General features: G+C 39.2%; 1 protein-coding gene across 6 annotated transcripts in view; it reads left to right on the forward strand.

The window, feature by feature from the left end:
* The window catches only part of BANP (BTG3 associated nuclear protein), a 225,005-nt gene that overhangs the window by 95,846 nt on the left and 104,157 nt on the right, over positions 1–25,002 (forward strand). For all 6 annotated transcript variants that reach the window (XM_075008502.1, XM_075008504.1, XM_075008499.1 and 3 more), the window contains 2 exons: positions 5,959–6,126; positions 22,395–22,525. In XM_075008502.1, coding sequence (XP_074864603.1) covers positions 5,959–6,126; positions 22,395–22,525 — 299 coding nt within the window. The remainder of the gene's footprint in view (positions 1–5,958; positions 6,127–22,394; positions 22,526–25,002) is intronic.

A 25,002-nucleotide genomic window follows, 5' to 3' on the forward strand; every position in this document is an offset into this window, starting at 1 on the left:
TAGGCCTGTCTACAGTTTTTATTATAGTGCACATGCATTGCACCCTGTAATAGTCTTTGAACAGTAAGGCCGTGTCTACACTTGCACTTCTCTTTCAAAAGCAGAATGCAAATGAGGAAAATTGAAAATGCAAATGAGGCACTGATTTACGTATCTTGTGCTTCATTTGCATACTCTCTTTTTGGGAGAGATTCTTTGGAAAGAAAAAAAGCAGTGTAGATGGGGCTCTTTTGAAAATAAACCCCATCTTGGAAAGAACCCTTCCTCCTGAAACAAAATAGGAAGAAAGGTTCTTTTGAAGATGGGGTTTATGTCCAAAAGAGCCCCATCTGCACTGCTTTTTTTTTCTTTCAAAAGAATCTCTTCCTAAAAGAGATGATGCAAATGAAGCATGATATGTAAATCAGTGCATCATTTGCATTTTTGATTTTCCTCATTTGCATTCCTCTTTCGAAAGAGGAATGCAAGTGTAGACACAGCCTAAGTGGGCCCCTTTGTTTGATGGACCTGAGTGTGATGGTTGTTAAAAAGGGATCATGAAAAACAAGAATTTTTACTCAGCTGAGTCATTTTCTCCCTTTTAAAAATACTGATCTTTCCCCCTTCCTTTCTTTTTTGGAGGTGTGTTCACTAAGGAATGAGAGCACTATACTTGGACATGATCACCTGATGCTATAACTGATATTTCCAAAGCACATGTTATTGGAAACATCGCCGGAGTTAGGCAGTTTTGGCACCTGGCAAAATATAGCAGAGCTTCAGGTTTCTCATGAATGTGCACATTTTTACTCTCTCCTTCCTCCCCAGACTTGAACATTTCAGGGTTATTTAAGAGAAATACATTGGCCTCAGTATTGTGGCTATGAAGGCTGGAATTTACAAAAAGAAATCTCAAACAGTGGCTCTTCTAAAATTATTTTTGTATGGTCAGTGCATGGCCACACTTAGGCTTGGAAGTACTGAAATCTAAAGGCATGAAACCAACTCTGAAGGTGGTTACTGTACAAGTATACTCGGAATTGGGTTGTCACTCCTTATTATCAGTGGCAGTGGTATACTTGATGGGGCTCAGGGCAGAACAAAAGGATGGGCCTGTAGACCAAGAACAAAGCCCAAGTCCATGGGCTGCGGATGAAGCCCAACTCAGCTGGTGTCACTGCTCACCAATCCAAATGTTGCTCTGCATCCCACAGAGGCGCCGCACAGTTTGAAAACCTTTGCTTCAGTGTGATTTATTTCCACTTTAAAAACTAAATTATTGTAATACACACATGGCATTTACCCACAGTGATTCTGTAGATATGATGTAATTTAGCTTCCCTGGACCCCCTGTGACGTTGGGTCCCAGGTTATTAATTACTTTGCTTGCTAACCCTAACAGTGGCCCAGTTATTTATTTAGTAGAAATGACTGCACATTTATTATACCTTTTGTTAAAAGATAATAGATTTTTGTCAGCCAAAATCCCAGATAATCAGCCCACTTCACTCTTCTGTGCATGCAGTAATTCAAAGCTTAAAATGTCAGACTTAGGTTTTCATCCACTTCTGTCAATTTTATGTTTAAAAATAATGAAAAAAGTGCACCTTTTAAAATTCTAGTTTGACAAGCTATTTTTTCTCCCAGAAGTTTGAAAATCATGTTGGAATTGTAAAGAAAAAAAAGAACGTTTGACTTTTATAGATTAAAACATATATTTATTTAAATTTATGAAAATGCAACCAGGTAGTGGTCATGGGGTATTTATTATATATTAAAATAAAGAAATATTATTATAATTAGGCTCAGTGGGCAGTAAAGATGGAACTCTACTAGATGCCTCAATATAATAAAAATATAAACATTCTTATCTTTAATTTTTGAAAATATCCTATATTCGTAGAGTATGGGCAGGATTCTTAATTGGCAGTATTTACAAATAAGACGAAAAGGCAACCAGTTTCTGGAATCTTTCTAATTTTATGACTAAGAAGCTAGCATGTTGGCATCAAGTTTTGTGTTTTGGGGAAGAATTATTGCATTTTTTCTTTTCATATTATAATTGTAATATCTTTCTATATTGTTCTTAACTATGTTCCTTTCTTTATTACTTGCTACTTGTTGTGAGTTGCTTCCTCTGCTGAATTATTTCTGACTTTGAAAGAAACAAGAGGGCTATTCTTGGTATGTATGTACTCTGAAAAAAAGACTGTCACCTTTTCTCAATCTAATGCACATCAAGTGTCTGCAGAATTTGAAAGTATGTTTCTTTTACATGCAGCCTGTGAACAGATTCTTTCTTCTAACGTTCATTGCATGGCTGTTGTCAGCCATCTATAAAGTCTTCCAAAACATTTTTTTCTGACCAGTGCAAACTTGGTAAAGAAGAAACCATCTCCTTTCAAAAATATGTTGAATCTTTTTTCATTTGTCATTTTTTTTAACTTTTATACAAATGCATCACAAATTAGAATTAAGAAACACACTTGTATTCCAATCCAGGGTTTTCCCTCAAAGAGTTAATAAGAAACTCTTGCCTAGATTTAGATTTTTTTCCCCCCCAAATGCTTGTTGGTCTTGGGCCCTTGACACTGAGGTGGAGCTGGCACTGTTCCCATTCTTGCGTCATTCCTGGTACTGCAGACCTCAGGACATGTCAGCACTGATGCCATCCTGGCAGCATCAGCAGCAACTGCTGGTTCTGTGGGACTATCACCAACCCCAGCTACCCCCTTATAGGACCATATCGGGGGTGTCAGTACCACAAGCCCTGATGTCATCCACCCCTCACAGATACCATTCTGCAGTGGACTCAGAGTATGCACCCACTTGTGCGACACAGAGTGCAGCACTGAGGTTCCCTTTAGGGGTGAAAGGCCTGGCACGGAAGTCCCCCCATCATGGTGTGTGGGGTACCAGTGCAAATGTTTGGTCCAGCACCAACTCTGGCACCTGAACTAGAGGTTTTGGAGAGTTGGGTGACTCTGGATTCTCCCTGTGGGGAACTGGAGGCTATGAAAGTCCCCATCTTGTAGGTCTCCTTGTCCCCAGGTGAGGTCATGCCTGGTACTTCAACACTGTTCTCCCTCTCCCTGCATTAGCAGGCCTGAATCTTTCAGCTCTTTCACTCTAAACAGGTGTCCTCTGCTTTCAGTGTTTCAGTATTGCTACCTATTATAAGACTGGTGTATCGAAATGTATCCATTATCTGTAACACAGAGTGGTCTCCTTTCCTTATTTTTCCTCAATACAGCAAATTCTGTGGCATCTTTTATGTGACTTGACTTAAACCCTTGTACTCTGAGTGGGGCTTAGGTCATCTACAAGTCTCCTCCACTTCACTCTGTCTCGAGACAAAACTTCTAGCTGACTACAGGAATACCCCAGTTGTTGTCCTTCAGTCTCAGTAGATCCTCTCCGTGTTGTTCGAGGTCTTACTCTTTTGCGTTTTCCTTGCAGGTTCCATGTGACAGCTTGATGGATGATGCTGGATGATGGTTTTCTGAGAGAGTGGCCTAGTCATCCCCACTTTCTTCTCTTGATTTGAACATCAAGTGGTTCTTGTCCTGCTCAGTTCCAAAGCTCTTCATTTGTGATAAAGTCTTGCCATTTGATGTGAAGGATGCACCTCAGCCATCTCTTTATGAATGTCTGTAGCTTATGATTTGAAGACATTTTAGTAAGTCAGGTCTTGCATCCATGTAAGAGCATACTCTTCACCTTTGTCCTGAAGATCTGCAGTTTTGTCTTCACAGATATTATTTGTGAACTTCACATTGGACAAAGAGCTGTTGCTTTCCTTATCCTGACACTGATATCCTTGTCTGTTCCTCCATCTGTGCCCATAATACTCCCCAAGTAGGTGAACTGCTTCATATCTTCCAGGACATTCCCTCCCAGTTTGACGGTGTTGTTGTAGGACTGGTTGGTCCTCATTGTCTTGGTCTTTCCCTTGTTAATGCTGAGTGGAGTCATTGCAGTAGTTTTATTTAGTGTTGTGAGCTTTTCTTCCATGCTTTCATGTCAGTGTGAAAGGAGGGCGACATTGTCAGCAAAATCAATGTCCTTTAGCTGTTTGAAAAGTGTCCACTGAATGCCCTGTTGATGGTCATCTGTTGTCCTGCTCATAATCCAGTTCACTGTGGGCAAGAACAGGAGAGGTGACAATAGGCACCCTTGTTCCACTCCTGAGAGTATGCTGAAGGATTGTGAACAACTTGACATGTTGAGGCTTCATACGTTGAATGGATCAGGTTAATAATTTTGAATGGAGTTTAGGGTAACCTTATAGTCAGCTGAGATAAATTGGAAACTGTGTTGCTGGGCATATTGAGTGGTCTAGTTGAGAAGCATCCAACTCAATTTTCTATCAAGAAATTGGACTAATTATTTAATTGTGTTTTGCAATGTGACTCATCATTAAGATAGTTGGATGGGATTTAATTGCAATTTTGCCAAACCCAAAAGTTCAGTCATGACCCAGACCCTCAAAATCATGACATTTAAAAGAATTTATACATATTTGCATTATGGTTTTTAAAATTTTAGCATTTATTCTTTCAAGCTTTTCTCTTCAACTGAGGGCTAGAAACTCTTTTTTTTTTAATGAAGGCTGAGATTACCATATAATCAGATGACTTCAGGCAACTGGGACTTTAAGAAAAACACCAAATATTGCAAGACTTGTAATAAAATCCTGAGAGTTGGCAGCACAGTACTGGGAACTCGTGAAAATGCTGATAATACCTTATGCATTTCTTTCCCATTATTTTTAACCATACTTTCTTGGAAGCTGACACCATTTCTGTTACGGTTGTAACACAACTCTATGTTTGGTGCTTGCTGCTTCTGTTTCTTTTGAAACTAGGCCTATGTTTACTGCAAAGATTGTGAACCTGGAGGTAGTTTGCAGGGTAACCAAACCAATGAGCTTCACTGGAAAATCTTCATGCAGTTTAACTCACAAGCTTTTTTTATTTTCACATAGTGAATGAGGAAACCAAAATAATCTATTGAAATGGCTGTAATAGGAATGTGTTGAAGAACATCCTTAGAATGACCTGACTTGATGGCACTCGATAGCTGACCTGACTTGATACCTTCAAAAGGTCACTTTTGTCAGTTTGCAATTAGTTAGTTGGTTCTGAAGCATCAGCAGACATGCTCCAGAAGGCTTTATTTGGGGGAAGAAAAAAGGGGGGGGCAGAAAAAGAAAAAAGCATATATATCAACCCTGTTGAAGAATTATTACTGGCCTTTAGGTACCACTAGTTTTCTACAAATTGTGGCTGCAGGGGAATTTTAAACATAGCTTTGTCCACATTTGGCCAACAAAAAACTCATCTATCAAATTTGCAGTAGCATGCATCCAGGCCTGCCAACCGGGGGTGGAGTGGGGAGGGGAACAAAGGGGGCAGTTGCACTTGGCCCCACTGTTTCAAAGGGGCAGGAGCTCTGGCTGCTACTACGGCTACTATTTTGGCAGCAGTGGCAGCCGAAGCTTCAGGCTCTTTTGAAGTACTGCTCCACTGAGTGTGCACATGCGCTCTCTCTTTCTCTCTCCCCCACTCTGTGTTGGGTGCAGCGCTGTGGCTACTCTAGGCTCTGCCTCTTCTGCCCTTGGTCCCCACCCCTTCTAGAGCACAGATCTGGGCCCCCTTGCCACCTTGCCCTGTGGCCTACGGTAGCTGTTGGCCCTGTTGCATGCATCTGAGACTTGATGGTGCCATTTCCTCTATTTCCCATGTAAACTGGGAAATTGCATATATACAACTGCAGTTTTGATAGTCTCTGTCATAGAGCATCTCATGTTCCCTGAGGTGACTTTGGGCACTTATCAACAAACACTATTTTCTACCAACACCTTCATCTCCTTGAATGTATGACAGTCTTTGCAGTCCTCCTTAGGTAAGTGCATTTTACACAGAATATGGATTTATAATGTGTCTTATCCTTTCGTGTTTTTCCTTCTCTTTGTAGGTCACCTGTTCTATAAATTTGGAATTACAGAGTCTGACTGGTACCGGATCAAGCAGAGCATAGATTCCAAATGCCGGACGGCTTGGCGGCGAAAACAACGAGGCCAGAGTCTTGCAGTGAAAAGCTTTTCCAGGCGAACGCCTTCCTCTTCATCCTATAGTGGCTCAGGTAAAAGAAAAACGGGAGAAATGGACATTTACCATACAAATTTGATTTGTTTTTCAAAATATTTGAAAATAAAATTAGTTCCTGTCAATTTACATTTACAACAGTCTCGCATGTAGATGCTAGAAATTGCAGTACCTTTATGTATCTAATAAGGCACAATATATACTTGACTATAAACTGAGGAAGAAATAACATTTCATATCATTTTGGGAAAAGTCTGTGATTTGTCACAACTTTTCTTGCAAATGAGATTTAATGTTGGGTGTGTGTGTGTGTGTGTGTGTGTGTGTGTGTGTGTATTTCTGTCTGAGATGGAGGAAGGCAAGCCATCCACCAATCAATCAATATATAAGTTCTTGTTTTGAAATGAGAATTGTAACCAGTTTCAGTATGTAAGAAACACAGTGGTTTCAATGGATGATATATGTACATCTCAATTCCTTTCTGCAGTAATATTCAAGCTTAACTGCCTCTTCCCCAATCCCAAGCAAAAATTTTTGTGTTTTAAAATACAAAGTACTTGTATAGTAAAAATTTATGTGCATGTTCATGCCATTAGGTAGTACAGCCCACTATGTGATAACCAGGCTGTTAAGCTTTTTCAGTAAAGGGGCTGCATGTTTATCTGTTATTCACATTCACAAGAATGAAAGAAAACATGAATCTTGTTCAAAAGTCTTTTTCACAGTATATTCATTCAGTTTATTCAGACATACATAATTTTATTCCCAAAATATTCACCAGCCACCCTAAAAAATCTAATAGGAACTTCTGTTTCTACATAGATATAGGAATGAAAATAATAAAATGAAAAATGTTGACCAAGGAAATAGTCTCATGGGGCATTTTTGGCTCGTGCTTATATTAAAAGCAGTATTGTGGGATGTTTGTTCATCATATATTCAAAGCAGTATTTTGGAGCTGAGCCCAAAGGAGAGGAAGTAAGTTTATTTGCCTCCATGAAGATTTTGGTTGCATGTTAACACTAACCGCTATATCTTATGCAAAGAATGTTAAAATATGCTTTCAGTGGAAAGTTTTATATACTGAAACTGGAAATAATTTCCAGAATTCTCAGCTTAAAACAAATAATCAGCATAATGATTGCCATAAGATATTTTTATTGATGGTTTTTTTTGAAGCTCTCTTTGTAATCTGTTTTCTTTATACAAAATGTCATAAATGTGGACTTTATAGCCAGATTAACATATATGTACTGATGGGTGTTGGCATTCATTATGAAAAGTTATTTATCATTGAACCTGCTGGTTGAAAAAAGGATCAAGAGTGAGATATAAAGCCCAGAGATGCGAGCTCACAGCAGTTTGTCCTTTGAAGGCCACTATATTAACAAGAAGCAGTCTTTATCTAAACAAAACACTGCTCACTCACTCTCTCTGTTACAGTCTTTAAAGATATCTTTTTGTCCTGAATGTGATAAAGTGCTGTTGACATGCCTGCACATTTAGCTTTAGGGGCAATAAGCTTCTCTTTGCTTGTGATGGGATACAGACTGTAATGGTAACCTCCAGCTTTGATAATTTTGGATGAACCATTCCATGGGCATCGTTTCTGTGTCTTTAACATTTTCCTTGGAGCATGATTGGTCCCATTTCCTGGGAGCATTCAGAGTAAACACATGAATCTACCAGGCACTTTCACATCAAGCAATTATGTGAACCAAAGTGTTAAAAAGCATCAAATTCTAGTTGGGCTTTGCTGCTGCTCAGAAAAAAAAATGTGTGGCATTTAGAGAACAGGTGGGAACCATGGTATTTCATCTGAAGCTTCCCCAGCAGTGATTTGAAAACAGTGGGAGATACAGAAAGAGAGCAGGGAGAAAGGGATAAGCAACAGGCTGAAAGTGTAGGGAAAATGAACAGGCTAAAGATTACAAAACAGCAGCAATGTAGCACTTTAAAGACTAACAAAATGATTTATTTGGTGATGAGCTTTCGTGGGACAGACCCACTTCATCAGATCAATCTTATTTCCAATACGGACTGACATTATAAGTACAGAGGAGCAAAAAAAAAAAATTGCAATAAAAACTGACAAATCAAATACATACGAGGGGGATGAGGGTTGGGGAATGTTAATTGTCCTGATAATTACAAGCATCAAAGGAAGGGATGCAGTCCTGGTAATATATGATGTAATTGATGTCTCTGTCGTACCACGTATTAATGTGTCAAATTTGAATATGAATTCCAACTCACAAATTTCTCACTTTAATCTGTTTTTAAACTCTTTATGCTCCAGGACACACATTCTCAGGTCTTTAACAGAGTGGCCCACTCCATTGAAGTGTTCACTGACCAGCTTATGTGTATTAAGTTTCTTGATGTCTGCTCTGTGTCCATTTATTCTTTGGCGAAGGTTTTGGCCAGTCTTTTCAATGTACATAGTGGTAGGGCATAGTTGACACATAATGGCATATATAATGTTGCTGGAAGTGCATGAGGATGTACCTTTGATCTTATAACTAATGTGGTTGTGTCCAGTGATGGTATCTCCAGAATAAATACATGGACAAAGTTGGCAGCGGGTTTTGTTGCAAGGGAGAGTTCCAATATTAGTCTTACTTTGGTGTAGCCTGTGAGAATCGTTCCTAGGTTAGGAGTAACAGAGAGAAAGTAGTGCTAGTCTATATACTATCAAAACAAAAAAGCAGTCAAGTAGCACTTTAAAGACTAACAAAATAATTTATTTGGTGAGCTTTTGTGGGACAGACCCACTTCTTCAGACCATAGCCATACCAGAAGAGACTCAGTATTTGAGGTACAGAGAGGTTATCACCTGGGGCCTTCTGGAGTGTAGCATCATGATCAAGAATAGGTTGTAGGTTTTTAATGATGCGTTGCAGGGATTTGAGTTGGGGGCTATAGGTGATGACAAGTGGTGTTCTGTTACTGATCTTCTGGGGTCAAATTCAACACATTAGCAAGTGGTATGAACAGAGACATCAATTACCTCACACATTACAAGGATTGCTTCCTTTCCGTTGATGCTCGTAATTATCTCAGGCAGGACAATTAACATCCCCCCATCCCTCATCCCCCTCCTATGTATTTGTCAGTATTAATTGCAATTTTTTTTTTGGTCTTCAGTACTTATAAATGTCGGTCTTTATTGGAAATGAGATTGATCTGATGACGTGGGTCTGTCCCATGAAAGCTCATCACTGAATAAATCATTTTGTTAGCCTTTAGAGTGCTACATTTTTGATGTTTTGTTTTGTTGGATACAGATTAACACAGCTACCTCTCTGTTACTATTCAACAAGCTAAAGATTAGTTTTTAAAACTGCTTTATGCAATTTTAGGATGGAGGAAGACAGACAACTTTTGGATGAAAGTTGTAATTCCATCTCTGTATTCAGGTAAACACATGAACCACTTAGGCCTTGCTTTTGTGGTTTAACATCCTTGGAACCCCTCGATTGAATTACAGCCCATAATTCACAGGCATCTGTTACTTATTACATATGCTGTATAATGGATGTGGCAAAAGTCCCACTGCCAGCTAGTAGGGAAAATAAGTCATATTTTACAGCTCTGAAGTAATCTAAGGTCTGTATTTCATAGTTATGACAATATAGCTGACAAATATGGCTTTTTAAAATGTTACATATGAACCTAGACAACTTTTTATGGTAGCATTTGCTTCAGGGAGCAATTTAAGGTGATCCTCAAATAGTCTGAAATCTGGCTACTTGAGAAACTCTCTCTTTCCCTATTGTTTTTCAGGACTGTTACAGTAACGTTGAGTGTTCCTGTAGTCAGATCTTAGGATATAACACTGTGGCCGTTTCTACACAGGCCACTTCCTTTGGCCCTAGGGGGCTTCCAGAAGGAAGTCCTTCTTTCGGAGGCCCCTTCTTCCCAAAAATTTTTGGGAAGAAGCGGCCTCTGGAAGGAGGACTTTCTTCCGGAAGCCCCTCCGGGGCCGTGCTTCTACACAGTGTTTTGGAATCTGGAAGAACAGTCTTCCAGACTCCAAATCACGTGATGTTATGCTAATGAGGCACGGGGAATTTGCATCCATGCCTCATTAGCATCTTTCGCTCCGTGTATTAGCATACCACTTCTGAAGGAAGTGGCCTGTGTAGAAACGGCCTATGAGAGAGATTGCTGGGTCTGCTCAATATGAGTTCTTCCCTTACCTAGGGAACTCTCCTCTGCTTGTTTGCTGAAGTTGATATATTACTGCATTCACATTATACTAAGGTGTGCCTGCTGAGATAGGCGTTTGGTTTAGAATATTGTTCTGGGATGGCCAATGAATGTTGCAATTGGGCAAGAATGGCAATAATGATTAGATTAGTGTAGATGCTTTTGATTGATTTAAGTAAATTGTAGATAATGTTAGGTATTCTACATAAATAGGTATGTAATGTGTATTTTAATTAAATATCACCTTACCTTTTGGGTAGAATATGGTATCTGCTTCACACAGTTGAGGAAGACTATGATTTGTATGTCTCAGCATTAGTCTCCCATCAAAAACCATTCAGGTTATGTCTGCATGAGCGGGAAAATCGACTCACGCAGGGTCCATCTTCTGGAGTTTGATTTCACACACCTGGTACAGGCATGCAAAATCGAACTATCTGGGGTCTGCAGTCGACCCCTGTACTCCTCACTATCGCGAGGAGTGAGAGGTCGATGGGAGAATTTTTCCCATCAACCTCCCTGTGTAGATGGCCAGGCAAGTCGATTGCAGACAAGTTGATTCTAGCTATGTAATTGCCATAACTAGAATTGTGTATGTGCAGTTGACTTAACTCCTTAGTAGAGACTAAGCCTCTGTTTTCTTCACTGTTCACTATAATGTCATCAAAACATTTTAATAGTGTGCGGCCTTATAGCTTAGTCTTTTATGGAGAATTACATTTGGTCTTGCTCACTGTTTAGGAACAGGAGCTATAATCTTTTGCACAGTAACTGATAATATTAATTATTATTTTCAGTGCACACTTTTAGCCTGTCAAATAAGCACCTATGCTTGACAGGATATGACAAGAGAGAGTCATAAACAGACCAGGAAAGTGGGGTGAGAGAGGAAGGCAAAGTTTACAGTCATATCTCACAGTTAATTGATAAGATCTGGTCATATCTACATAGGTTCTTTAAATTAGTCTGTCTGTTTCTTTAATGCTTCATAATGTATCTTATTGGACCAACTTTTATTCCAAGCATTTGCGCTTACGCGGAATGGTTTTTCGTGTCTGGGAAACACACTCTGTTTCAAAGTTGTCTTGTAAATATTTGAATCAAGCAGCTATGCTGTAATTTTGAGGGACATTATTATATTGGGAAGTGACTCCAAAGCTGTGAGGATGTTCTGAGGAGGGTTTTTAACATTACAGAATTTGTGGAGGAAGTTGACTGTGCCCTGGAGGAAGCTGGCCCTTTGTGTAGTGAGTGGTTTGAGGATGAGCTCTATGAGTCATGATACTCCTTCAGCAAGAGTACTGTGGCCAGCTGTTGTGGGTCAGCCTGAGGTCCCTTGTTTGGGATCTTTGAAAGCACATAGATGTTCTTTGGAAGTCTGTAGAGTGTTTCTTGGAGTTGCTTGAGGGAAGAGTTGATGAGATCCTTAAATTATTAGGTAAATTTGTGGCGTGAGACCATCTTTGATTTTCATATTCTAGGAGAGGTCAGACAGTTGTCACTTGGCCTGGTTAACATAATCATTGTACTTGAGGACTATAATAGTGCTCTCTCTCTGTGGGCTTGCCTGTGGGCTGATTTGATTTCAGGAACTGTATAGCTGTCCCCTTGGCTTTATGGCAAACCAGAGCTTTTAGGAGGAATGTAAATGAAAGTGAGAGGTAGCTTGGTTGAACAGTTTTAGGGAGAGTGAGGCATACAATATAGTAAAATAATACATAAAATGGTATTATTATGATATTTAATAGTGAAATTATTCTACAGCAGAAAACATTGTACAGTAGTATGGATGTTACTTCTGCCTACATTTTTCCTCTAAAGTGTGTTTAGAACCCATGATACCTTTATCTTCCCATCACAAATCCATTTCCATGAATACATGCAGATGGCAAGATTCTAGGTATGTATGATGGCTTTGTTTATTTTCAGTGACCAGCTTTTAGTAACTGTTCATTTTATAGAGCCCATTCAGCTCTAAAATACAGCTAATCTTCCTGTCCCTACAAACTTGGTAATATCTTAGTTCATACGGCAGGACAGCAGTTTCAATCCAATGCATAACAAAGCCAATAAATAAAAATAATGTTCCAGCCCCATTTTTCTTGATGTGGACTGGAATGTTGCAGAATTTCATCCATCAAGGTTAGCTGTTCATACGGTTCCAGATATTTTAACATTTTAAGTCCGGCCAGCTAATGTCTGTTGTTGTTGTTGATGGAAACTAGCAAGACGTCTGTATAAGAAGTGTTATAGCCAGTGGCTTTCTGGAAAGGGAGAACTGAATGTCATGATCTTAGTGAATAAAGGGACAAGCTGTCCTATAGCACCTAATAACGTTTGTTTTAAAAACAGCTAGTCTTTACCTGAGATTATCACTACTTTAGTTCATTGCAAAATACAAGGCATGTGTTAGTGATTGATTTGGGTCTCAATTCTACCACAAAAAGTTGAAAATTAGTTTTAGAATTTTACGTATTTTTGACATCTTTTTGTAGTTCAATCACTTATTTAAAATTCTTGACTATTTTGAAGCTCAACACATTTTTCTGTAGATCTGATTGGTCAACCTGAGGAATTCTTAACCTGAAGATGTTGTGAAGGCCCAGGATTCATAAAAGAACTAAATAAATTCATGGAGGATAGATCCATCAATGGCTATTATCTAGGATGGGCAGGGGTGGTGACCCTAGCCTCTCTTTGCCAGAAGCTGGGCGTAGGTGATGGGATGGATCACTTAGTTTGTGTCTACACTACAAAAATACCTTCCAAGTTGCTTACTTCGAAGTACAACTTTGAAGTAAGCAACTTTGAAGTTGAGCGTCTACATGAACCCTCCTTTGAAGTTAAACTTCGAAGTAGGGCGTTACTCCACTCCCAGGAATGGAGTAATGACTTCAAAGTTGGGCTCCATGAGTTTGGAAAATGTAACAAGCGTAAAAGGCACTATCAGTTTATTAGGGGGTAGACTGAGCCTTTTGTTCCATCCCTACGTATGGGTTTTTGTGTAACTTTGCTGTCCTAAGGCAGCTGTCCTGCTCTAAGACAGAACTTTGAGTCCCCCGTTGCTCCCTGTAAGCTTCCAGTCTGCTTTGGCTCCACCCAGTCCATACCTCTCCTCCATTCCTTTTCCATTCACCTGTTTGCATGAGTGGGAGGGGACTAGAAGGCCCACTCAGTTTGTCTGTCTCCTTGTACCTGGAGCAAACATCTGAGCACACTGTATAGTAAAGAAGAGGAAACTTATAACCCCGTACTCCTTTGTGGAGCTACATTAGGCTGAGCCAAAATCTGGCCCTGTAGCTTTAAAAGCTGAAACATCTCAAAACAAAACTTGTTATCTGTGAAGAAATATTTTGCAAGGTCTGAATATTTATTTTATTTTAAAATCCACCACTTCAGTTCCCAAAATGCCACAGAAACATAACACATCTCCATTTCAGAGTGATCATGCCAGAGCACAGCATGTACACTGCCTGCTTTAGCTGCTTCTTTTTCTCTGTGAGAGTAGCCATCTAGTAAAACACTGCGTATTTTATTCAGAGGAGAAAAGGGCGAACTGGGTGCACAGTAGCAGCGCTCTAATGCAAGTCTGTCTGGAGCTGTGTGTAACCAAGCTGGTGTCCTGGAGGAAATAAACTACATGACAAATTAATATAATAATCTAGGACAGACAGCAATGTAACTTTTGTCAAATAATGAGGGACACACTGAAGTACACTTTCTAAGCTTGTAAGATAGCCTGGCAGATAATGGAGAGTGGATACATTAATTGACCCATTAATAGGTCTGATTAAGTGGGTCTGTCCCACAAAAGCTCATCACCAAATAAATCATTTTGTTAGTCTTTAAAGTGCTACATTTCTGCTGTTTTGATTAATTAATCCTGCCACCAGCTTCTAGGTGACATGATACCCATTGGTTTGTAGCTCTGTTTAAACTCATTGCCTTCCAGATAGTTAATTCTTCTTAGTACCCCCTTGGTAAGTGTTAGTGGGGGCTCAATGATTATTGTAGTCTTTTGAAATGTATTTTCTTTCATATTATTTCTACCAACTGATATGTAAAGTGGATTCACAGTGTCAGCTTGACTATGTTGCAGCCCAGCTGTTATAAAAACATCATTTAGAAGCATGAAAATATTTGTGAGGGCTTGGAGAGGTGTGTGGAGCAAGGGATGCTATAATCTCTATAGTAGCTGTCTTCCGGAGTTTTTGGTTAATTTTTTCCCTCCTGAACTTACTGATGAACCTCAATCTTTATCTGAAAACAGTGAGTGAAAGGCATTAATGAGAAAAAGGATGAAATATAGAGCCGAATTGCATACCATTAATTAACATACAGTGATGTTTTTAATCACATATCTGTGAGGACTGATGAATCTCTGAGCAGCTTTCAATTATAAATCCCAGTGTGAGTTTTAGTCAGTGGATGCTTATTAGTACTTTTTTAAGGTGCTGTAAAAAAATGAAATTTCCTTCTGTAAGGTGTTTGCTTACCTGGTTGTTCAAAACTGGGCTCATACAAAGCAGTAGTTTAAACTTTTCTGTTTGGGAATGATACCTATCTGACACATCTCTCCATCATTTAAAGCAGTTATGTTCTATTAGTCCTGACATTTCTTTGAAGAACACTGTTATTTAATAGCTTTTGTTGAAAATGCAGGCTCTCATTAAATTGTATTTTATAACAACCAGCCACGTGGAAGAGAACTTAATATATAATTGTGTTAAAAGGCTGAACTGTATTCTTTTTGCTGGAAGTGTGTGGTGGATATGTTGAACTGCAACTGTCCATCTGGATGTGGGTAATGCTTCTGAATGGCACACTGAGGAGGGAGATATGGATTATAATGAGAACACATCAGGGCATAATTGTAGGGGAAGTGGATGCATGGCTCAGAGGATTAGCAATGGGATACAACATCTAATGATTTGAAATGAACGGAGTCTAGTTCCCGGCACACAGGTACAAAACTCTCCACTGTTACCCTTCTCGTTGGCAGTCCCAGCAGATTGGCTAAGAACTAGAGTAGCCATGAAGATTGAACTGTTGGGGGTGTGGAGAAGTTTGAAGTTTTGAAATGTGAAGTTTGAAATGTGATTTCCTAAAACCTATCTGACTGTAGCCTGGGTTCCTTTTTGTGGAGTAGCCCATTATGAGAATTGAATTGTCAAATGCTTCCTAGTCAAAATTATCTGGATACATGCACATTTTTGGAGGCTGCACACACTTGATTTCCATTCTTGGAAGCTTGTGTGACTATCGTTTGGCGTGTTGAGCTTTATAAGTGCAATGTTTAAGCTAAAGTCTTCCTTTGCTTTGTAGTGTTCACAAATTAATAGATGACTACATTTATATCCAGAGGTGGAAAAAGTACCCAAACAGTTACTTGAGTAAAAGTACAGCTGTGTTTAAAAAAAAAAAAATAGGGGGATGTGTGTACTTAAGCACAAGTCAGTGGTATCTCTTTGGAAAACTACTTGAGTAGAAGTACACGTGCGCGTATACATGCGCGCCACATCTTAATTGTATGCAAGTACCCAGAAGTGAAAGCAGCTGCTCTTTTACTCAAGTAACTTTCTGGGTACTTTTTCCACCTCTGTTTATATCATCTATCTTAAAAATAGCGAAATTCTCTTGTCTTTTCACTACATCACAATTAGAAGTTGACTGGGCTGACCCCTGGCCCCATGAGATGGGTAATACATTTCTTATTTCAGGCAGTGTCAATGGGAACTTTGCGCGAGTAGCTACAGCATTGTGATACTGAAATGGTAAAAGTTCAAAAGTAGCTGATCTCTAGGCTAAGTATGAAGCTGGTAGAAAAAAATGAACTTATGCCTTTTCGCTGCTATTTTCCTCCTCCCCCAGATATTCATTAGATGGGTCTGTGTTTAATTGGCTGTGCAAGTTTATGGCAGCTGCAGGATTTATGGGCTGTGTAAAGTAATTGGAGTAGATGGTTTGGGCTCAGGGTGAAGTTATATTCCCATATTTCATTTGGCACTTTAGTCTGAAAATGTCACCCTTTGTTGTGCTTAAGGTATTAATTGCCAATGGTCTGTCCTGCTTTTTTGCAAGACAGGCTTTTTGTCCTCAGTGTGCATGTTTTTGATTCTTGTTTTTTTCCTGACAAGAGCCATATACATGGTTGCCAGAATAGGTTAAGCAGATATACTTTTTAAAAAAGTAATTTTTGAAGGAGAGGGGGAGAATCAAATCGGGCCCACTTTTATGTCTATAAATTGTTTAGTAGCGGGTGATGTAAGGTGATATATCCAGTACTTGTGCCCTTTTAGAGAAGGATACATTTCTTTGTTTATTATGTGTTTTTCTGTTTCTTTTGAGCAAAGTGTTCAGCTCACCCAAGAAATGCCTCCCATTTGTTAGTTGCACTCTGAAAGAATCCTCCATTTGTGAAAAGTTTAAAGTAGCATCTTTTGCTCAAAAGATTACTGTGCTACTATTGCATCTTATTCACCAGAAAAGAAAAATGCTGTGAAAAATTCTGCGTTACCTTCAGCACAGCAGCATTAACTCAGTTGTTCAGATGATGTCCATGCAGATCCTCCATACTAAAAAACACTAAAAAATTTCAACATGAGAGGTCAGCTCTACAGTTTCTAAGAGCCAGGGATTCTCTGTTATATTAAAGTTGTAAATGTGAGACCAGATAGCTTACATTATAGTGATTTATAACTGTTGACATAGCCTCCATTCAAGCTGTGTGCTATTCATGTTTGTGTTTGTTTTCTTACGGAAAATGTTTAAAAATGGATAAATATTACTTTTGCCTGGTCAGAACTTTAGAGGGGGAAAAAAACAATTATACATAAAGGATGTTTTGTTTTCAGACGCTGCTGAGTTCTCTCTTCCTTTCTTCCTTTTTTGTTACTAACTGGGGCCATTGCAATGAAGCCAAAGAATGAAGTCTATTTATAAGCCAGTTTGCTTCTTGCGGGATGTGCAGTTCTGAATGCATTTGTATCCATTCTTCCCCCTTCTTACTGAATTGGGCATATGCAGTGTTTACCAGCCTCTCTTTAAACATGCTGGTGTAAAAATAGTTTTTAACATCTGATGTGACAGGTTCACTACAAGAAATACAGGCCTCTTTGTTTTTATTTAGTTACTGATGAATTTCTTTAATGGGCTGCAGACCTTGCTGACTCATGGGGACTCTTGAGTAACAGGCCATTACTTGTTGGGAAATAAGAACATATTTATAATGGAGGTTTAAGCTTTTCCTCTGGAATATTGTATTGCGCTGGTATAATTGTAAGTTCCAAGCTTAGGAAATACACTTTTAAAAAAAATGAGTAAAGTTAGAGGTGAAACATATTTACATACCTCATCATTTAGTTCCATTTTGAGTCTAACATTTCCTGAATGGGGAAGAAATGAGCCTATATGGGACTGTGAGTTTGCTTGTTAGGAATGACCAGCTTTTGAGTTGTGCAGTGGAGTTTGAAAAACATGTTGGAAACAAGAAGTCACAGCTGAATGTACTAGCGGTGGCCCTTATGCAGCAAAGTGAAAAATAGAATTGGCATCCTAAAAATCTAATAGCCTTGTAAGTGGGAACAAACTGATGCTTAATAAAACAAAAATGGTGGAAAATCAATTGCATGGAAACAAAATGAAAATTCATGGTGCACAGAGAATAAAAGGTTAAAAAAAGCATGTTTTTTTCCTGAGATAATCATTTTTCTAATTAATTTCACCTGAATATAACTGAACCCATTTACTCTGAACAGGTATATCTGATAATGGACCTTAGAGTAAATCAAATGTCGGCCCTGATCAATGACATCAAGTACAAAGTCTGTGGCCCTTAGAAAAAGTTATAGGGAGATTTTATTTTTTTTTTTGTTGTGGATCCTTTAGGCCCAGGTAAAATATTTGATCCTCTCTCCCTGTGAAGTATTACAAGATGTAGAAATCACATACCCACAAATCTTTGTTAAAATTGTGAGGAATTATTTTTAAGCACTGTAAATTTGTATAATAATCAGTCATATGGCACACTGACCTGGATCAATATTAGGAACAGAACCACAGTTTAAAAAGAGCACAGTGTATAACAATTATGTATTAGTTATTTTTCTCCTTTTGGTAGCTTTACCTTACTGCTTTATTCATACATCTCTTGACAGCCTGTTAATTAAATATAAAAGTAATTTAAAGCTACTTATTTGGGTAGACTTTCCATCAAATAAATAGGTTCTATCTTAGGGATATAAAATTTGTTTTCTGTTTCCAGACTCAGGTACAAAAGAACAAATTTGTTGTCTTACCCTAGTCTGTTCATAAAACTGCATGTGTGAAAAGAGATAGTAAGTCAAGCTATTTTTCCAGAGCATTGCAGCTAAAATATTAGTAGACTACAATAAGGCAGGCTCTTGTAAAAGTAATCACCAAGGATTTCACCTCACATTAAGTGTTGCAGGGATGACACTTACTTACAATGCTCTGGCGATATAAGGGATCTTCCTGAAACCAATGTAAATGTAATTTCACATCCACTTTAAATTGCCTTTATTCTTCTTTGGCATTTAATGGGAAGAGAGGCATGGAGTGATTTTTGTAGCTTAGTTGAGGGTAAGCAAAGCATGAGAATTAGGCTATGATTTTGCAGCTCATTATACATGTCGGAACTCCTAAAACTGTCACACTCTGGTCCGGCAGATGAGGAATGTCACTGGACCAGAGACTGCCAGGCAGGAAGGTACAGCCCATATTCTCTAGCAGTCCTGTGATGGGGGCTGCAGCAGAGCCTGCATCCCACCAGCAATCCTGTAGTGGTGGGGGGCAACCATGCAGGGCTGGGGCTGGCGTCCCCCAGCAGCCCCATAGGGCTGGGTCCACCTTCCTCCAGGGGTATCCGTGCAGGGCTTGAGTTGCGTCCCCTCTGTTGAGTTGGAGCCAGCTTCCCCCAGCAGGCCCCTGTGACTGGGGCCATCTTCCCCCGGCAACCCTTGCGTCCAGAGCCAGCTTCCCCTGGCAACCCTGCTTGGCCGGAGACAGCTGCACGAGGGAGGCTGGAGATGCATCCCCAGTGCAGACTGGAGCCAGCTTCTCTTGGTGGCCTGAATGGGGATGGGGGGAAACATGGCAGCATGAGTGGTAGGTTGACAGCAGCCACAGGGCAAAGCCCCAGTCCATTAGTTGGTAGAGGAACAGCCCGGTGGGGGAGGGGATGGGGATGGGGATTGGCAGCTTGGGGGCCAGTGGTTGGGGGCCAGTGGTAGGGAACGTTCCCTGGTCCAGCCAACTCTCTTGGTTGAAATTGGTCAGGTCCCAACCCGGCCAGACAAGGGAGAGACAACCTTTTTTTATTTGGGATGGATGCCCAGTGCAGGTACTCCTCAGTGAAGGGATGCAGTGATCTGGTAAATGGCTCAGTAAAGAATTTAAAGTGGGGTTTAGTAAAGGAACAGAAACAGAAAGCTTCAATGTTCCTATAATTGGCGTGGCAGTGAACAAATTCCACTAACCACTTTTCATAGACCAGCATAACCCTCATTCAAGGATGGTAAGGTCCAAAGAGCAGGTGGGCTGAGGACCTGGATGGGAAAAGGGAGGGTTGGCATTCTCTGTTCTATATTGAAAAGATGATGAATCACCTGCACTATATACTTTTGTTTGCTGGGTAATACCAGAGAGTTGTTACGAAAGTTGGGGCCTAATTAAACTACCACCAGTGTCTCCTGTCTTTCCCGCCTAGCTGGACTGAGAGCACTACAGCTCATTTAGTGTTTCTAGAATAAATCTCAAAAAGATTAAAGTGGAAATTTACCAGTGTAGAACAGGGTTCCTTTGTTTTTCGTTTCAGTAACTTACTTCCAACTGTGTCCTTGAAAATGAAAATATGTAGATCATTCGTCATCTTGAGGCTCATCTAGTGTTTATTTAAACGATTAATAAAATGTTAAGTTGTTAATATAACATAGTTGTCTACTGTAGAAGCGCAGTAACTTTTCATGTCTTTCATATTTCCACTATGGTTTCCTGTGCTAATGTAGATTCATAGTGTCTCATTATGGAATGCTGCTGTGTGTTGCAAGGCACCCTATTATGTTACCGTGTAGTGAAGAAGCCATTAGTGGCTGGGTGGAGGGGAGAATAAGGACCAAAATCCATGTTTCTGAGAGTTTCCTAAATGAAAATATGACTTACTGAAATAACAGAGAGAAAATGGTTACAGATTATCTAGAAAATAAAATGCATTTAAGTTTTTTTCAAATCCATTTTGAGATGATTACACAAATCTTTTGTGGTTGACAGTGCTGTGTGTATACATGAGTAGGTCCCCAGCAAATTCACGGTCTGTTTTGGTCACTTTGACATCCTTCGAATTTTTAAAATAATACATTTCATGATATCATATATTTAAATATATAATTTCAGAGTATTTTAACAGTCAGGGTCCTGACCCAAAAGGTATTTGGCAGGTATGGAACCACAGTATTGCTGACCTTATTGCTACCTTCACAGCTGGGTGTCCAGAGGGTGGAAGCTGCTGGCTGGAAAGTCCAGCTCTGAAGGTAGTGCCACCAGCAGCATCAGTGCGGAAGTGAGGATAGCACAGCACAGAATTTCTACCCTTACTTGTGCACTGCTATCATCAGAACTGAGCCATTGGCCAGCAGCTGCCACTGCCCAGCTGTCCAGCTCTGAAGGTATTAGCACAAAAATAAGTGTTGTGGCATGGTATGAGATTGCCACGATTACTTCTGTGCTGCTGCTGGCCAAGCATTTCCTTCAAGGCAGGAAGTCTGGCCAGCAGCTGCTGCTTTCCAGCCACTCAGCGCTGAAGGCAGTGCAGAGATAATGGTGGTCATGACCCCACCACAAAAACCTTGCATCTCCCAGCCCCACAATCCCTTTTGGGCTGGGATTTCTAGTTTCAGATCTACTGGGCTCCCCAGTGATGTCTGTATAGTGTACAGTAAAAGTACACAAAAGACCAGATGTCCAAGTCCATAATGTGTTGTAGTTAAACTTCAAAAATGCCCTCCAAGTATTCCCACATAAAAGAAAGGGAATTCAGAACTGGTGCTGAATTTTAATCATCCTTGTTGGGTATTTTAAGCTTCTTCCAAATAGCAAGTGATCTGACCATAGCCATCTGTGCTACAAAAAACAGGCATACTTGAGCTTTGACTAGTTTTGTCTGTTTGTGGGTGCACACAAACCCCTTGTCCCCATGCTCTGCCACTCTCTTCCATTCTCTTCTTTCAGAGCAGGATTCCTGTCCCTGTATTTCAGTATTGCTAAACCCCAATGTTACAAAATTTAATTAGGTTAAAACCCCCACCCCTGAGATTAGTTAAAAAAAATCATAGTATTTTAAAAATATAACACATTTTAAATGTTTTTATTTGTCTTCTAGTTTTTAAGTTTAAAGGTATGCTTTGTTCTGTAACCATGAGGGGTAGAATCTTATTTTTAATGGAACTTGACATTCTCATGAAATCCTGATTCTCAGAAATAGGGAAGTTGAGAAAAAATGTACAAAATTTGCAGTAAAAGCACAAGAGCTGGTAACTAATTATTGCCTTGCCTACTCATAGAAATGGAGTAGTTTTGTCCTCCGTGTTGCAATCCTGAATGCATTGCAGTTATGTTATAATCTTCAATAACTCCAACCAGGCAATCCAAAGAAACAACGTGATTTGATAGATGTATTATAGAAAGTTGTTCTGCAGTCTCAGAGAAGGGGTGATGTGGTGGCACATGTTGAATTAGTAGTTTGGGAACTGAGGATTAGAAGTGCTGAGGAAAAATTAAAGTTTTGCTAGTTTACTCACCTTCATGACACTACCGTCTTGAGTTTCCTGTAACAGGGTAACTTGCATTTATTAAAACCAATACCTGTAAAAATTTGTCTTGTTTCAGAGAGTAAGCTCTAACAAATGTCTTTATTATACTGGACCCATAGGCTAGTAATGAAACTGCAGGCAAATTATAAGGCTAACATAATCAATCTGCATGTGCATACCCTTTGTTTGGTGTCATTTGTTGCATAGCAATAGGCATGGAGAGCGCAAATGACATAAGGTTGGAATTTGTCTTTTCTTTTTTTTCCAGAGGGTACTCAGAGTGCAGTGTCAGCATCTAATGAAATCCAGCAAAACCAGCCACAAGCTCTCCACTACGCACTGGCTAATGCTCAGCAAGTTCAAATCCACCAAATAGGAGAAGATGGCCAAGTCCAAGTAGTATGTACTCATTCTTCATAATCTCTTCCAGTTTAAAAAGTCCAGAACGTTGAACATTTTATGTGCCACACAGCTCATATTCAACTCTTTGTTCCAAAAAGATGATTAGTTTAAAACTCCCTCTCCCACCCCCATCGCCTCTGGGCTCCTTAATCATGTTTTAAAAAATCCCACCCTCCAAATAGTAATCCATCTACGTATGATTCATGTGTCTTCCTTTTAATTGTAAACTACATTCAAAACCTTTTTGAACATCTGTTAGCTGTATCTTTTACATGTGTGCTCATTTAAATGTATGTATATAAGCACAAGCTGTAAATATTGACGTTAATTATAAAAAACTTATTAATAAACTTAACATTTTGACCCAAATCCACAAAAGCCAGGAAATTTTAAAGTTAAGTTTGACAGTCCTATAATAACTCACGCCATTGTGCTTTTTAAATTAATGGCATTGATATTCTCTGAGAGGAAAAAAGGGTGGTAGTTTGAGAGGAAAATGAATTCAAGTATGTGGGCTTTTAAGATGTTTCAGATTTAAAGGATAATAAGACAGAAGAAAGAGAGAGGTTAAGAGCAGTAAGGGAAGATGTGACTGGGCATGTGAGAGAGAAGGAATCCAGGAGCTATGGGCTTGGCTTTGAGAAAACACATGTGACACTTGCCATAAAGTAACATGAGTTAGCAACCCGAAGATCTGACAGTGCTGGCCGAAGCCATTTGAAGTAGTGCAGGATAAATCAAAATATGAATTGGTTTTCTGTGAGGCTATGTCCTACTTGTAGAGCAGCACACAATTGGCTTGATGTAATTATGCATTTTCACAACTTTCCTTAAAACTTCACGAAGAATGGATGGAAAATCCTGTGAAAAGGACCCTTGCCCCAAACACCAAAATGTCACAGGCTAATTGCTTTCTTTGCAGTTCGATATGCTACGTTTCCTATTGGAGTCTATAGGCCAAATGAGTAAACCTCTGAAATTTGGCAGAGCTACAAAGAACCTTTCAAATGCAGTTGTATGAACCCTTGCCTGCTGTAAGATCTTAAAGAGAGAAATCTCCATCTGAGAAGTAGTATTCTTTAAAAGAATTGGGAGTCATGGCTGTTGGGATCCACTCCCTGTTCTGCCATTGACTTGCTATGTGATCTTGGGAATTCCTTTGTACAGTATCTGTTTCATTCTTGTTTACCTCCCAAGTGTTTTGTGAGATTTAATAAATGATGGTAAGTCATGTTTGAGGTCCTTGAATGAAGAGCACTCTAGAAATGCAAATTTCCATTGTAAAATAGGTAAAAAAAATACATAGCAACCAATGTAACTGATTAGGACATACAAAATAAAAATAAATTTTCATCTATGGAACCATAGTTTAATTCTAACCTGGAGTCTGGGAAACCTATCACATCTCCAGTCAATATCTAAACACTGCTGCTATAAATCTGTAGATTCTGTGGAGAGTAGGTTCTGGAGAGAGACCCAGGACTGCACCAGCTGGAAACAACATTATACTTGTTCTCTAGAAAATCATTTGTGTAGACCAGGCTTTGGGTCATTAGCAGGGCATAATGTATTTGTGGTTACGTGCCCCACACAATGTATATGAATGGCTGATGGCCTTCAGATTTCAGCACAGTCAATGTTTGCACATTCAGACACAAACAAGTATTTACACAGAAAATGCAAAAGCAAAAGTCAACAGTGTTGGTATTGGACTAGATGTGTGGGAATTGTAAATGCCATTGTAAATTTTGTTTGGGGGATAGGGCTAAAAATAGTGATTCCTCTTTTTTGTGCTTGAATTGTGTAGGTGGCCATATTAAAATCATTGGCCTTGATGGTTAACTATGTACCCGCAGGTTTTTCTTCAAGTGATGTATGGTACCAAGGTGAACTAAGTCAACTTTTTTCTTTATTTTGAAAAAAATGTTACAAAAACTATAAATGTAGCATAATCACACCTTTTTAATTTTCAGCGCTCTACCCTGGGAGCCACTGAAAGCTTTTTGTTGAGAAGGAAAATGATTCTTATCTCAACATGGGTTGAATCTATGCTCTAATTTTATATACAGTCTCTATTGTCAGTTTGATCCTTTCAGTATGTTTTTTCTCCCTATAAATAGACAGTTTCCTTTCAAAGGAAATGAAACTGTTTGAAATAGAGGGATCTGTGTTTCTTTGAAATTCACATGTAATTGTTCTTGTGTTATAAAATAAGAAAGGCCTTTGACTGTATTCCAAATGGATATCTTTAATCTCAGTTTCATACAGGCATATTAAAATGAAAACAAAGCCTTATAAACCCCAAAGTAGGTTATTTAGAATCTAATTTATCAGCAGGTAAATTACAGTCACAAAAGCTACTTTAGGCCTGTCAGGATACACCAGGAATTCTTTCACTTTCCTTCCCAAATTTTTATCGAATAGAGTGGTTGTTAAGGATCAGTAATATAAAGTATCATCTTAAAAAATACACT

Source organism: Carettochelys insculpta, chromosome 14 (genome assembly GCF_033958435.1).
Source record: "Carettochelys insculpta isolate YL-2023 chromosome 14, ASM3395843v1, whole genome shotgun sequence".
In the NCBI taxonomy this organism is placed as follows: Eukaryota; Metazoa; Chordata; order Testudines; family Carettochelyidae; genus Carettochelys; species Carettochelys insculpta.